The 13,842-nt window shown below is 44.7% G+C and overlaps 1 protein-coding gene across 1 annotated transcript in view; it reads left to right on the forward strand.

The window, feature by feature from the left end:
• EED (embryonic ectoderm development) overlaps positions 1 to 13,842 on the forward strand; it is a 967,389-nt gene that overhangs the window by 117,321 nt on the left and 836,226 nt on the right. The window contains exon 3 of the mRNA XM_044072008.1: positions 6,626 to 6,718. Within this exon, the coding sequence (XP_043927943.1) occupies positions 6,626 to 6,718 (93 nt within the window). The remainder of the gene's footprint in view (positions 1 to 6,625; positions 6,719 to 13,842) is intronic.

The raw sequence follows: 13,842 nt of genomic DNA on the forward strand, positions 1-13,842 counted from the left end.
GGGACAAAACAGCTCAACATTAACTTTTTGTGCCTTTCTTCCACCTCCTCTGTTGTTCCGTTTGCTTTAGCATTAACTAACATGGGATTCTGATACGTTGCTGCACAAAACACCGAGCCAGTTAGACAAGCTTGGAGTGTGTGCTATAGGGTGATAATATGAGTAAAGCAATGGGTAGAAAATGGACTCTGAGCGTAGTAGTAGTGAATGGAGTCCGCTCAGATGAAGATATATTGGTTTATTACTTCAGGGGTTAATATTGTGGTTGCACAGAACAGTGACCGGGTAGGAGGGAGTGTGGCACCATAAAGGAGACAAGAAATAGCAGTACACTCCATTTCTGCTGTTTACCTTCTCGTAGACCCATGCTGCTTTTCTTTAGTTTGTTGACAGGTGCTTATTCTGTAGCTTATTCCTCTCTTAATGCTTCCTTCAGATGTCCTTCAAGAATGCAACTGCAGTCATAACATGTGGGTTGTCCTGCCTCAGGCAGCCCTCGGTCGGCCGGATTCCAAAGTCTGGGTCCGACGTCGGCTGATGTCGCATTTCTCTCCGACGTCAGAGCGGCTGGAGTACATAAGCATCAGTCGACGCCATTTTCTTCAGTCTTTCTTGCCACGCGGTGCCCGAAGCAGAAGCAGTTCGCAAGTGCCGGTTGGTCAGCTCCTGTATTCTACGATACCGAAGTCATCAAAAAAGCTAAGTACCCTGTTGGGGACCTTTTCTTGCCTCAGCCGATGTCAGAAATTACTGAAAAAGTTAACAATTGTCTTTTTTGTGGTAAACAAATACCTCATAAGGATTTCCACTCTTACTGCCTCCCTTGCCTGGGCCCAGACCATGACGTCTCGGCCTGTGTAGCCTGTGCTCGCTTGAACAAGCGCACTCTCAGGCGCCGGGCGGAGTTCACTGAAGATTTTTTCGGCTATAAATTTGCTTACACCATGCAGTCGGATCTTCCGACATCGCAAACTCCCAAAAAGCGAAAAGACCGGGACCGACATCCTCTGCCCGTGTCTACCACAGACTCCACGCCAAAACCTAGTGCGAGTGCTCCGGTTCCCTCTGAGACGGTCTCTCCACCACTCCGAACCAAAGACACCGCATTACCGACGACTCCGTTTCCAGATATTACTCCGCCAGTTATAGACTTTCCTCCGGATACCGAAACCGAGGAAATGCCAGAGACCATTGCTGTAGACAAGGTCACTCCTGCACGTGGAGCTGCCAAGGCCTCCTATGGCCATGTCTATTGAGGCCTACACTAGGGCTAAGGCAGCCAGCAAAACAAAGCATATTGCTTCCAAATCCTTACCTCATCCGACTCCGGAGACACAAATTATGTCCATGGCTGCTGATTTAATTTCCATGATCAGAGGTTCACAGGCCCATCCTGAGAGAGCATCCCAGCCACTTCCTGATAAAAGGCCCTGGGTTGAACCCTCTGACCCTTCTCCTTCTGATGAAGACTCTGAGGGCTCTGTCCACTCTGATAGCCAGGAAGAGCTCTTCCAGACCTATGAGGACTCGGATGCAGAAGATTCCATACCTTCGGCCTCCCCTCCTGAGGATATTTCTTTTGGGGAAGTTCTGCACACCATGAGGGAACATTTCAAGTGGCAGGGTCAGGAATATTCTGATTCTAGGAGACGCCTTAGGACTTTCCTTAAGAAGCCTCAGCACAGGCCCTTAGCTATTCCCCCTGTACTTGATGTTCTGGATGATTTGTATTCTGATTCTAGTGCTACCCCTGATTCTCTTCCTCCTGCTCCAGCCAAGCCAGACGGGTATTACAGGGTCCCAGAAACTCATTCCCATTTATTCAGGGCCCATACTGCTGATTTGGAAACTATTTCACAGGGGCCTAAAATCAGCCTCCACCTCAAAAAATCCTTTCCCCTCCAACAGGGAAGCAAGGTCATTAGAGAGATGGGGTAAAAAAGTTTACACATCCACTACCTTATCTATGAGAGCTTTAAATTGCCTTTTTCATATGTTCCAATATCAGGATTATCTCTTAGAAGATTTACAAAAAACATTAGCTTCTCCTGAACCTTTAGACAGGAAGACTTTGCAGGAAGCTGTACATAACACTCAGCAAGTAAGCAATCACTTCCTGCAGTGTGGATATGATGCACTGGAAGCTTCATGTAGGGCAGCTATGACAGGGGCAGTGATGCGTAGACATGCTTGGTTAAAAGATCAACCTCTGCCAGATCATGTAAAAGCAAAACTTCTGGATGCACCTTTGGAAAAGAACAAGCTTTTTGGTGCAAATGCTGAGGATGTGTTAAAGACCATCGAAGAAAAAGCAAAATCAGTTCAGACTGTGAAAGATTTCCTCCAGGTTCAACCCCCCAGATTCAGTAGGAATTGGCCTTCAAAAAACTGGCCCTTTCCTAATCCAGAAAAGTTTCAAAGGGGTAAGAACAGACGTGGCTGAGGAAGAGGCCAATACAGAGGCCCTTACAGGGGACGGCAATGGCAGCCAGGAAACCAAAGAAGTGACGCAGGGGTTTCACCTGCCCAACAACCACAAACTCAATGACTTTCCTCTACTACCGCCTACCAGGGAACAACTAGAAGCTCCCTTGGGCGGGAAATTATCTCTGTTTGCAGAAAACTGGCACAGACTGACAAAGGACAAATGGATTTTGGACATTATAGACCGAGGGTACAGGTTTCACTTTCATACCTTACCAAGAAAACAAGGCATGCCAAATCTACCACAACATCAAAGGGCAGAGGCTATCAAGCAAATCACTCTGCTGACTCGAATGAAAGCAATAGAAAGAGTTCCACAACAAGAACAAGAACAGGGGTTTTACTCAAGACTGTTCCTTGTTCCAAGAAAAGAATCTCAATGGAGACCAATACTGGACTTGTCCGCATTAAACACCTTTCTCATAGTACCAAAGTTCAAAATGTTGACTCTACAGCAACTCCTTCCCATGCTGGGCAAGGAGTCGTGGCTGATTACTGTGGACCTCAAGGAGGCATACCTGCATGTCCCTATCAGACACAGCTGCAGAAGATACCTCAGATTTCTTGCAGGGCCAGAGCATTATCAATTCTCAGCATTGCCATTTGGCTTATCTACTGCGCCCAGAGTATTTACAAAATGCCTGGCTTCAGTAATTGCTCATTGCAGGCTCCAGGGTATACAAATTTACCCGTACCTGGACGGCTGCCTCATACAAGCGGACGACAAATTGATGTTGACAAAAAACCTGGATTATGTCATACGATTACTTCAAGCTCTGGGATACACAGTCAACTTCCAAAAGTCAAGACTGCAGCCATCCCAGCAAATAATCTTCTTAGGAGCCAAACTAGACACAGCCTCTCAGATGGCTTACCTGACAGAAGACAAGCAAGAGAAGTTAACTCAATACTTCAGAGGTTTAGCAAAACTCACCCAGATGACTGCAAGGAGATTCCTACAGGCCCTGGGTTACATGGCATCCTGCATTCTACTGGTTCCATTAGCAAAACTACACATGAGAAAGCTTCATTTGTACCTAAAAAGCATTTGGTCTCAACACAGCAACAACTTGGAGACAATCATACCACTCATTCCATGCCTACAAAAGGAATTCCTATGGTGGGCCTCGGTGAGCCAGGAAAACACAGGTATGTCATTCAAAAAACCACAGATAACGCAGACCATGACTACAGACGCCTCAGACCTTGGATGGGGGGCGCACATGGAAGGCAGGTGTATACAAGGACAATGGTCTCCAAAGGAAACACATCTGCATATAAACCAAAAGGAAATGCTGGCAGTGATGCATGCTATCGAGGCTTTTCAACACCAACTCCAGCAAGGCCATCTAATGATACGGACAGACAACACCACTGTGATGTGGTACATAAACAAGCAGGGGGCACCCACTCTTACCCCCTTTGCAGACTGACAATGCAGCTTTGGGAGAAGTCACTGAGTGTAAACATCCAGTTACAATCCCAGTTTGTTCCAGGAAAAGACAATGTATTGGCGGACAGCCTAAGCAGGAATTTCACAGATCCACACGAGTGGAGGTTACATCCGAAGGCTTTCAGACAACTCACTTAGACATGGGGCAAGCCAGAAGTGGACCTATTTGCCTCTCACCTCAATCATCTTCTACCAAAATTTTGCACAAGGACATACCATCCAAAGGCTTGGAAAATAGATGCCCTTTCATTCAACTGGAACTCCCTAGCAATCTATGCATTCCCACCTCTGCCACTGATGACCTCAGTATTACTAAAGATCAAAGCAGAGAAGCCCAAGGGAATCATAATAGCTCCGTATTGGCCAAGACAACACTGGTACCCACTACTACGGAGCATATGTCACACCAGGAGGTGGGCCCTCCCTCAGTGGCCTCTACTTTTGACTCAACACAATTTCGAAACACTGCATCCAAATCTTCAGACACTGCAGCTAACAGCCTGGGAGATCCCATAAATAACTTCAGCTTATCTCTCTCCAAGGAAGTTCAGCGGATACTAACAGAGGCTCGAAGACCATCCACCAGAAAGGTTTACTTAGCAAAGTGGAAAAGATTCAGCAATTGGAATACCAGCAAGGGACATGATGCATCATTACTGAACATCCCACTCATCTTGGAATATTTGGCAGATATGTTACAGAGCGGCCTCTCATATTCTTCAATAAAGATACATGCATCCGCTGTTTCAGCTAGATACAACACTAATCCTCCTGTTTTCTCTCACCCCTTACTAAGACAATTCCTCAGGGGAATCAAGAACATTAAGCCTCCAAGAAAGGCCCCAGTGCCAGCCTGGGACCTCAATTTTGTCTTAGAGAAACTGACTCTACCTCCTTTTGAGCCAGCAGCTTCAGTTGACTTGCAATTTCTCTCATGGAAAACAGCTTTCCTGTTGGCAATTACCTCAGCAAGAAGGGTTTCGGAGCTACAGGCCCTAATGGCAATACCACCCTTTATTATTTTCCACAGAGACAGGGTTTCATTAAGGACCAACCCTACTTTTATGCCAAAGGTGGCATCTAGGGTTTCTCTAAATCAAGCCATTCATCTGCCTGCTTTCTTCCCCAATCCTGAGAATAAGGGGGAAAGACTTTTGCATACCTTGGACATTCATAGACAACTTCGATACTACCTGGACAGAACCAAGGCCAGTAGGAAGTCTGAACAGCTTTTTGTAGCTTACGCCCCAGCAGTCCAAGGAAAAGCAATTTCAAAACGGACTATTTCTAAATGGATTGGACATTGCATCAGATTCTGTTATTCCTTTCATGGGAAGACTGTTCCAGCCTATGTCAGACCACATTCCACCAGAGCTACAGCCACCTCTACAGCTTTTTTAAGAGGGGTGCCTACAAAGGACATTCTAGAAGCTACTACATGGAGCTCCGTGCATACATTCTCAAAACACTACAATCTCCCTCTATATTCCAGATCCAGAGCAGGCTTTGCTTCGGCAGTCTTGCAGGGTTTGATTGCCACACCATCTCATTCCTAGAGCATACCTCCTCCCCCAGCTAAGCTATGGTATTCTACCCACATGTTATGACTGCAGTTGCATTCTTGAAGGACATAGTACAGTTTTGTACCTACCATAAATGTAGATGTCCGATAGACCTGCAACTGCAGTCGGGTTTTCCCTCCCTCCATACCCCTCTATGCCTAGGGTCCACTCCTATCCCCCTTACTCTTAGCTGGGGATATCTGTTATGGTGTATTTGTTTTATTGCTCATGTATTTGTTTGGAATCCTGTTTTTGTCTTCTAATTTGATTACAGCCTTCCTTGGAGGGCACCTGGCATCTGGGGCAAGAAACACTGAAGAAAATGGCGTCGGCTGATGCTTATGTACTCCAGCCGCTCTGACGTCGGAGAGAAATGCGACATCAGCCGACGTCGGACCCAGACATTAGAATCCGGCTGACCGAGGGCTGCCTGAGGCAGGACAACCCACATGTTATGACTGCAGTTGCATGTCTATCGGACATCTACATTTATGGTAGGTACAAAACTGTACTTTTTTCCCCTCTGTACTATGGTTTTCCCTTGCCATGATTTCAGTAAGTTAAAGTTTATATTTTTACACTCCATCCTTGTTTCCTTTCCCAACCTTTCATTAGAGAACGGTGCCTTTCAGCAATTGGTTCTCCGGTTTGATTCTTGGCTGAGTTGTGTTCTGTAAGGAGTGTGCATGCCCTCAGGGTTTCTGCCAGTACTTAACTTTTCTCTTGCATCCTATAGGTATGGCAGGTAGGTGAACTGGCAGTCTTTTGAAATTATTATTTGTGTTCGTGTGGGTGTATACCCTTTGACTGACTGACATCCCCACCAGGGTTAGTTTTCTGCCTTTTGCCCGAGTGTTGGGATAAAGCTCAGGCTCCTTCACAATCTTGAATAAGAAAGTCTGAATAAGCAAGTGGGAGTTTGAGGAGCATTGCTGATAAATCCTTGTGGTACCATTCAGTCCATTTCGGGAATGTTTTCCCGGTCAAATTCACTGCTAATCTGGTGCACAATTGTCTCTCTCTGTAGGAGTGTCAAATGGTGTTGCAGTTTGTAGCTTAAGTATCCCATTTTCCCCCCCAAGTATAATTGATATATTTGTGTCTTGTGTATCTTCTTTTTTTATAGGAAGACCATGGCCAGCCGTTGTTTGGGGTACAGTTTAACTGGCACAGCAAAGAGGGAGATCCATTAGTGTTTGCTACAGTAGGTAGTAATAGGGTGAGTATAAATTGTGAGCTTCTATGTGCTATGTTGAGCAAATTAAAATATTTATTTAGCTTGCTTTTGTTTCTTCAGTTAAGAGAATGCAGTATTGCTTAAGGGACTTCATTATTTGTGCATCTGGCTACCATAATGGTGTGGCAGTCAATATAAGCTGAAGTAAAGACCTTCCATACTAAGAGAAAAGTATTCAAAAGTTTATGGTCAGAAGGGCATGTATGAGTGTTTAAGACCTTGTGTCTTTGCTAGCAATATCCATAACTGTGTAGATTTGCTGAGTTTTCCTGTTGATGCTTGTTGGTTTTTGGTGTTACTAAAGCAATGGTGATTTCCTCACTCCTTCTCTTTTCTGTTCTCCTGGACAGAAATGAACTTTTTTTTTTTTGTGTGGATAGGAGTCTGTTCTATAGCTGCATTATCCTCTGCAAAATGTACCTGTCCCTTCAAACTGTTCTACTGATGTTGAGAAGAGGTTTAGATCCCTAGACAAGAGTATTTCTCATGCCGTTTAACTTGCTGATGTGCACTAAATCCACTAGTAATTAGTCAAAGAATACCTTACATGTCAGACACAGGTCACTTCTTGGCAGTCAGTCGAATATAGAATATAGTGACAGGACTCTTGATTCAGTCCATATAGGGCATGTTGGTTAGGCCTTGTAACCTTTTAATAAGGTATCTGTTTCTTGGCATTCCGTTTTTTGCATGTCTTGACAGATGCATACCAAAAGGGGTATTATTCAATGATTAGTCTATTGAGGGCTTGGTAATGGACAACAGTGACATCCCTAGATCTAGACAAAATCTTTTTTTTCATAAGCTGAGCCGTATAGAAGGTGTCTAAACACGAAAGCCGGAATAGGCGAACGCTAGAAGATCGACACACAAATGGTGATCTGCAAAAAGAGCGAAGGACAGAAACGCCGAAATGCACAACGCCGGACAGATTCCCAGAAGCAACAGCGCCATACAGGTAAGTAAAACCAAAGTAAACAAGCACAATGTAAAACACTTTTATTAATGTTTTTGCATGGGGGCAAGCCCCCTGCCCCCCCCCCCACATCCCCCTACTTATATATACCAACTCGGAGACCTCTCTACAGTGGGGGAAAAGGATATATTTCCTCATCCCCACTGTCACCCTGCTGGCCAGGGAAATCCGTTCGGCATGGTCTTTCGGCATTCCCATCCTTCGCTCTTTTTGTAGATAGTTTGTGTCGATCTTACAGGGTTTGCCTATTTAGTCCGTCTAATATAGACCCTATAGAAGGACTTTCTTACAAAAGTAGATACATGTTGATCAAAAGTTAGGTCACTGTTCACATAGTTTCTTGGTCAGCTCTTAGGGGGCGTATTGTCAGTGTGGTAGTTCCCAGAGGTAGATGACTTCCCAGATGATACAGTTAGTGCATTTAGTTTCAGACCATGATTTTGACGCCATTTATTTGAGAGGATGGCAAAGTCATTTAGGAATTCGATGAGTGCTCTGAGCTTACAGTCCTCTTTAGACTTTAGTAACAGCCCTTTGGTATTTACTTTTACTTTAGAAAAGTAGATGCCAAACAGGAGAGAGGTCCCAGCACAGTCCCCTGGGGGACTCCATTGGTGACCGGTGTCTTTGTGGAGGTAATTTCCGTTTGAGTATCTGTGAGTCAGTTTGCAATCCAGTGGGTGACACATGGGGCTGTTCCCACTTTATTTAGCTGTTCTGCTATGCCCGAGTGTGAAATTAAGCTTTGCCCAGGTCAAAGTATGCAGTGTGTACCATTTTGCTTTCATCCATTGCATTAGTGACCTTTTAGAAAAAATCTACCGGCTTGAGTAAGCATGACCTGCCCTTGATGAATCCAGACTTGAGTTGGTTCCATTGTTCGTATGCTTCCTATGTCCTGATTGATTGATTAATGCCATGGTTAGTCTTTCCATGGCTTTGCACATGAGCCTGGTCAGACTTGAGTCTGTAATTGCCCGAGTCTGGTAGGTCCTCCCTGATGCAGGGTAATGACTGTAACTGTTATGCATTCACTTGGTAAAAACTTTTGTGGAGATTGAGAATGAACATTGTGGCTAAATTGTACTTTATGCTATTTAAGATGCATCCAGGGATATTGTCTGGACCCATAGATGCAGTATTCTTAGTTTTTATACCACTTTTAGGACTTGGTTTTGTGTGATAGCTGGAGGTGAGGCAGTTTAGAGTATATCTTGAGGGACAGATGAAGGGGAGAGAGGGGTAAAGTTGGAACTAGATTTATCAGCCAGTAGGTTAACTATATCTGCAGTCTCGGGTAGGTAACGTCATTCTCCATCAGCTCAGCATATTTCCACATTGTGCTTTTGAGATTATGAACGTGCCTTTAAAAAATGCCTTGTGGTTACCTTTTAGCTATTTTAGCCTAAAACCTGGCTTTGGATTTTATTAAGCTGCTGAGTTGTTTGTTTATTTCAGTGCAAGAGCTCTTAAGTTTGTGGGAATTACTCCTGTTACTTAAGGTCAAAATTGTTTTCCTTTTACATTAAAGCTTGTTGATATTGTGGTTCTACCCTGTGAGTTTGCTCTGGTGTTACCCATTCATTGTGTAATTTGGTAATTATAAAACATTTGTCTCCACTGACATCTTGATTTTCTGCTTTTGCCAGTTTGGTAAGAAAGCTTTCTACTGCTTTTTTTGGTTTGGTTTATTGTCCTTTTCCTTCTGAATTTTCTTCATTTGCAGCAGAGTTTCTAATTAATCTCACTTTCCCATAGCATGGTGGGGATAGTTCTAGTGTATCCCAACATCTTGCGTCCCCTCCCTTCAGGGAGCAAAGCTTTACATGCTGTGTGGGCTATGCATTGGAGAAAGGTTTGGAAGGCCATCTGTAGTATCAACTGTAAGCAAAGGCAGTTTTTAGGGACCCAAGTCCTTTTGGTCAGTAATGTACCGTATGATCTATTCATTTCCACCTCTTCCTCTTGCTTCTGTATGTTTGTGTGCGCGCACGTGTGTCTGTCACACACAAATTACATCCTGTATTTACTTGAGTCTGTTTTACTTACTAGTTTCCATTGGTTTGTTAACATTACAGTACTTGTCTGTTACCATTGCCCCTGAGAATCCCTCTGCTGTTTCCCAGCTGTCTGTCCAGCACCTGTGATGGTAGGTGAGCCTAGCTGGTTAGAAGCAGCAACTGGTAATCCGTTGGCCATTTTGGGTCATTTCCTGTTTTTTCCAGCCCCCTGCTATAAAGCATGCTTTGGCGGGCTTTTCTGGCATTAGAGAACTTGGCATAGCTCCTCATGGTCCCCTGCAGAGTTCCTAAGCCAGCAGAGAGCAGAAAAAGCAACTTTCTTGATCATAAGTATTTTTTAAACTTTTTTTAGTTTGCATTTTTCGATCTTTTGAGCTTTTCGACTACTGTTTGTGCGTATATTACTGTTTTATTACCTTATTTTCCTGTTTTTGTGAACTTATATTGTTGATTGCACTTGTGGGCTAAAGTATTGCTTGTGTAACAAACAGGCTAATACACTCAAGTGTACCAGCCTTTGATAGCAATTTAGTAGAAAACAAAGCATTTACTGCATTTTTTCCTGTCTGTTTGCAAAAAAAACAAAAAAAATATTTCTCCTTTCCTAAACTTTCCTAGCTAGTTGTTCCAGTGATCAGATTTTGCTGATCCCTGGGCTTTGTATTTGGTTTCTGTGTTCCTCCATTTTCTTGTGTGGCCAGAGGTAGTTTCTTTACTCACCAGTGGGAGTGGGGAGTGCTGAGCTGCTTGTTTGTCCTCAGAGGAGTGGTTAGAAGCAGCAACTGGTAATCAGTTGGCCATTTTGGGTCATTTCCTGTTTTTTCCAGCCCCCTGCTATAAAGCACGCGTTAGCGCGGAGCTGCTACCATTGCACACTAGGGCAGCGCCGGTTAAGCAGATTTAAACTATTAGGGCTACCTATAAGTCCACTCTTCAAATTTTCCCTTAAAACTACCTTCCTCAAAGTATACTACTGTTCTATTTAGTGTATCCTACAACTATAAATTATCTCTACTTGACTCCCAAGTAGACTATTCTCTATCTATATAGCTAAGTACTTGCTCCTACAGTACTTATCACCTCGATACAGCACTCTTGTTATAGAAAGTACCCCAAAAAAAGCAAACCCCATTTCTCGGTCACCCACATCCCCAGAACCTTTTTTTAAAGTTTTTCTGTCTATTCCTTCTAGCATGTCGAGGGATCAGTTGCTAATGTCCTCTCCTGCTCAGCTGGTGAACCTGGGAATATTGAGGCAATGTTACAATTGCCTCATGTACACAGACAACCCTCTCCTCCTCCCACAAAACACAAATACATGCGAGAGATGCAACTATACGGCCAAACTGGAGGCTGAGCTCTCTCAACATAGGACTGGCAAGACCAGACAGGAGGAGAAGGTAACCACACACACCATAGACCCAGTCTCACATAATACCATCACAACCTCAAATCATACACATAAACACACAAAGACATACTCGGAGGCTCTGATCAAAAATCTACCAAAACAGCAGAGGCCACCAAAGCAGACACCCAAACAACTACCACCTCAGAACACAACACCTGCAACACATAGACCACACAGTCAGTGTCAAGCAGTCACAGCCCTTAAGGCCAAACACAATGCCAGACACGCTAGTCATTGGTGACTCCATAGTCAGACACACTGACGTCCCGCTCACCAGACTGAGTAAGGAGAAGGTCACAGTAAGCTGCCTGTCGGGTGCTAGAATCCGCCACATAACGCATGCACTCAGGTCTCTCAACAGCAGGTACAAGTACGACTCGATCATTGTCCACGCTGGTGTTAACGACCTGAGACGTACCTCCTTGGACTACATGAAAAGAGACATAGAGGAGCTCTCTGATTATGTAGCCCAAGCAGGTATGACCCTGACCTTGAGCAGTATCCTACCTTCAAGAATGATGCCACAATACAGAGATAAGATGATCAGCTTCAACAATTGGCTTAAACTCTGGTGTCATTCAAAGGGGATCCAATGTCTGTCTGCCTGGGATGACATGCTGGACAAGCCACGCTGCTTCGCAAGGGACGGCTTGCACTTGTCACCCCTGGGATTCCGGATTTTGGCAAAGGCTCTTGCCACCCCCATAGTGCCTTTTTAGGCAAGGCTCAAATTCTAAACCTACCACCCTAGAACAAAACAAAGAAAAAAAACTAAGGGTAATGCTGCTCAATGCCAGAAGTCTCAACCTCAAGATGCACGCACTCGAGGCCCTTCTCAGTATGGAGAACATCGATGTCTGTGCTGTGACAGAAACCTGGTTCAAGGCTCCTGAGAGCACCCCAGCACTATCAGGTTTTACCTCATATCATGCGTTCCGGCCCCAAAACCCGGACAATACCAAGAAAGGAGGAGGGGTATCCATATTCATCAAGGACACCCACACCTCAAGATTGTTGGCATCGCACGATGCATCGGAAACCATCCAGGTGCAATTAACCATAGGCAAGACTGCTCTGCAATTTGTAGCATGTTACAGGCCACCCTCGCAAACTCAGGAACCTCATATGGCCTTCCTGAAAACACTGGAGGGGATAAATGTATCTCCAAACACAATCATACTAGGTGACTTCAACTACCCTAATATAGACAAACACTCTAGCCCAAAAGTTCCTGGAATTCATAAACTCAAATGCCATGGAACAACTAGTCACCATCCCCACAAGAGGAGAGAACATACTTGATCTCATCATCACGAACATGGGAGCACAATGTTCAACGCCAGAAGTATACCCCTCACTGGTGAGATCTGATCACAAACTAATCTCGCTGGAGGTCCTCATCCCGCCCCCATCCAAAATGAAAAAGACCACAGTAAAGAACTTCTCGAAAGCCGACTTCACACTTCTAAAGACTAGTGTGGTCTCCTTTAAGGCCCCTGAGCCGGTGGTTAAAATTACTCAAACCGCTGAATCACTTACAAATGCCTTCTACCAGCACCTGCAGGGCTGCATGGATCAGGCAATCCCAAGCAAAACAAAGACTCTTTGTACCAAAGGCAAGCGTCCAGTCTGGTGGACCTCAGCCATAAACAAACTCTACAACAAAAGGAGAAAGCTGCTACAAGATGGAGCAAAATCCTTAAAAGGTAAGACACTGCTGATCACTAAGTAAAAAGCTAAGAGCTCTCATAAAATCATCCAAAGCTAATTTTGAGAAAAAAATAGCTAAGGACTCTAAAGACAACCATAAGGCATTCTTTAGCTATGTCAGAAACCTAGGAGGAAACTCCCAGATATGCTCAGAATTGGTTCAAAATGATGTGAAGATTACCGATCCTACAGACATTGCCAACATACTGGCTGACAGGTTCAGTGCAAACTTCTCCCCCCCCCTCCCCCCCTAAAGGAGAGATATCTATACCAAATGATTGTAGCCCCCCCACAAACATCTCTTAACTCCCAGGTGAGAACTGCTCTCTCCAAGGCAAAGAACACAGCATCCATGGGACCTGATGGTGTCCCCGGCTGTGTGCTCCATGAACTCAATGAGGAATTAAACCCACAGTTAGGACAGCTGTTTAATCTTAGTCTCACCTCCGGATACGTACCCAGGGAGTGGCGCACAGTGACTGTGGCCCCACTCCACAAAGGTGGTGCCTCCACCGACCCTGGAAATTACCGTCCCATTAGCTTGACAAGCCTTACCTGCAAAGCCATGGAGAGGATCATAATGGATCTCATAAATAAAGACATAGGGAATTTGCAGACTTTGGATCCAACCCAGTTTGGCTTTGTCAAAGGCAGATCATGCCTTTTAAACTTGGTTGACTTTTTCGAAACAGTCACCAAGGCCATTGATTTAGGAAAGGCAGTCCATACAGCCTACCTAGACCTGGCGAAGGCTTTCGATACAATACCTCACTCGAGTATCATTGAAAAACTCATCAACTTAAATGTAAACCCATACATTACAAGATGGGTTGCAAACTGGCTGAGTGACAGAACCCACAGGGTCAGAGTTGCTGGCGCCATGTCAGACTCAAAGCCTGTCACAAGTGGTGTCCCACAGTGCTCAGTCCTGGGCCCACTCTTGTTTGGCATCTACTTTTCTGAAGTACAAGCAAACACAGGAGGGTTA

This window comes from Protopterus annectens, chromosome 5.part0 (genome assembly GCF_019279795.1).
Source record: "Protopterus annectens isolate FY-2018-M chromosome 5.part0, PAN1.0, whole genome shotgun sequence".
Lineage (NCBI taxonomy): Eukaryota > Metazoa > Chordata > Ceratodontiformes > Protopteridae > Protopterus > Protopterus annectens.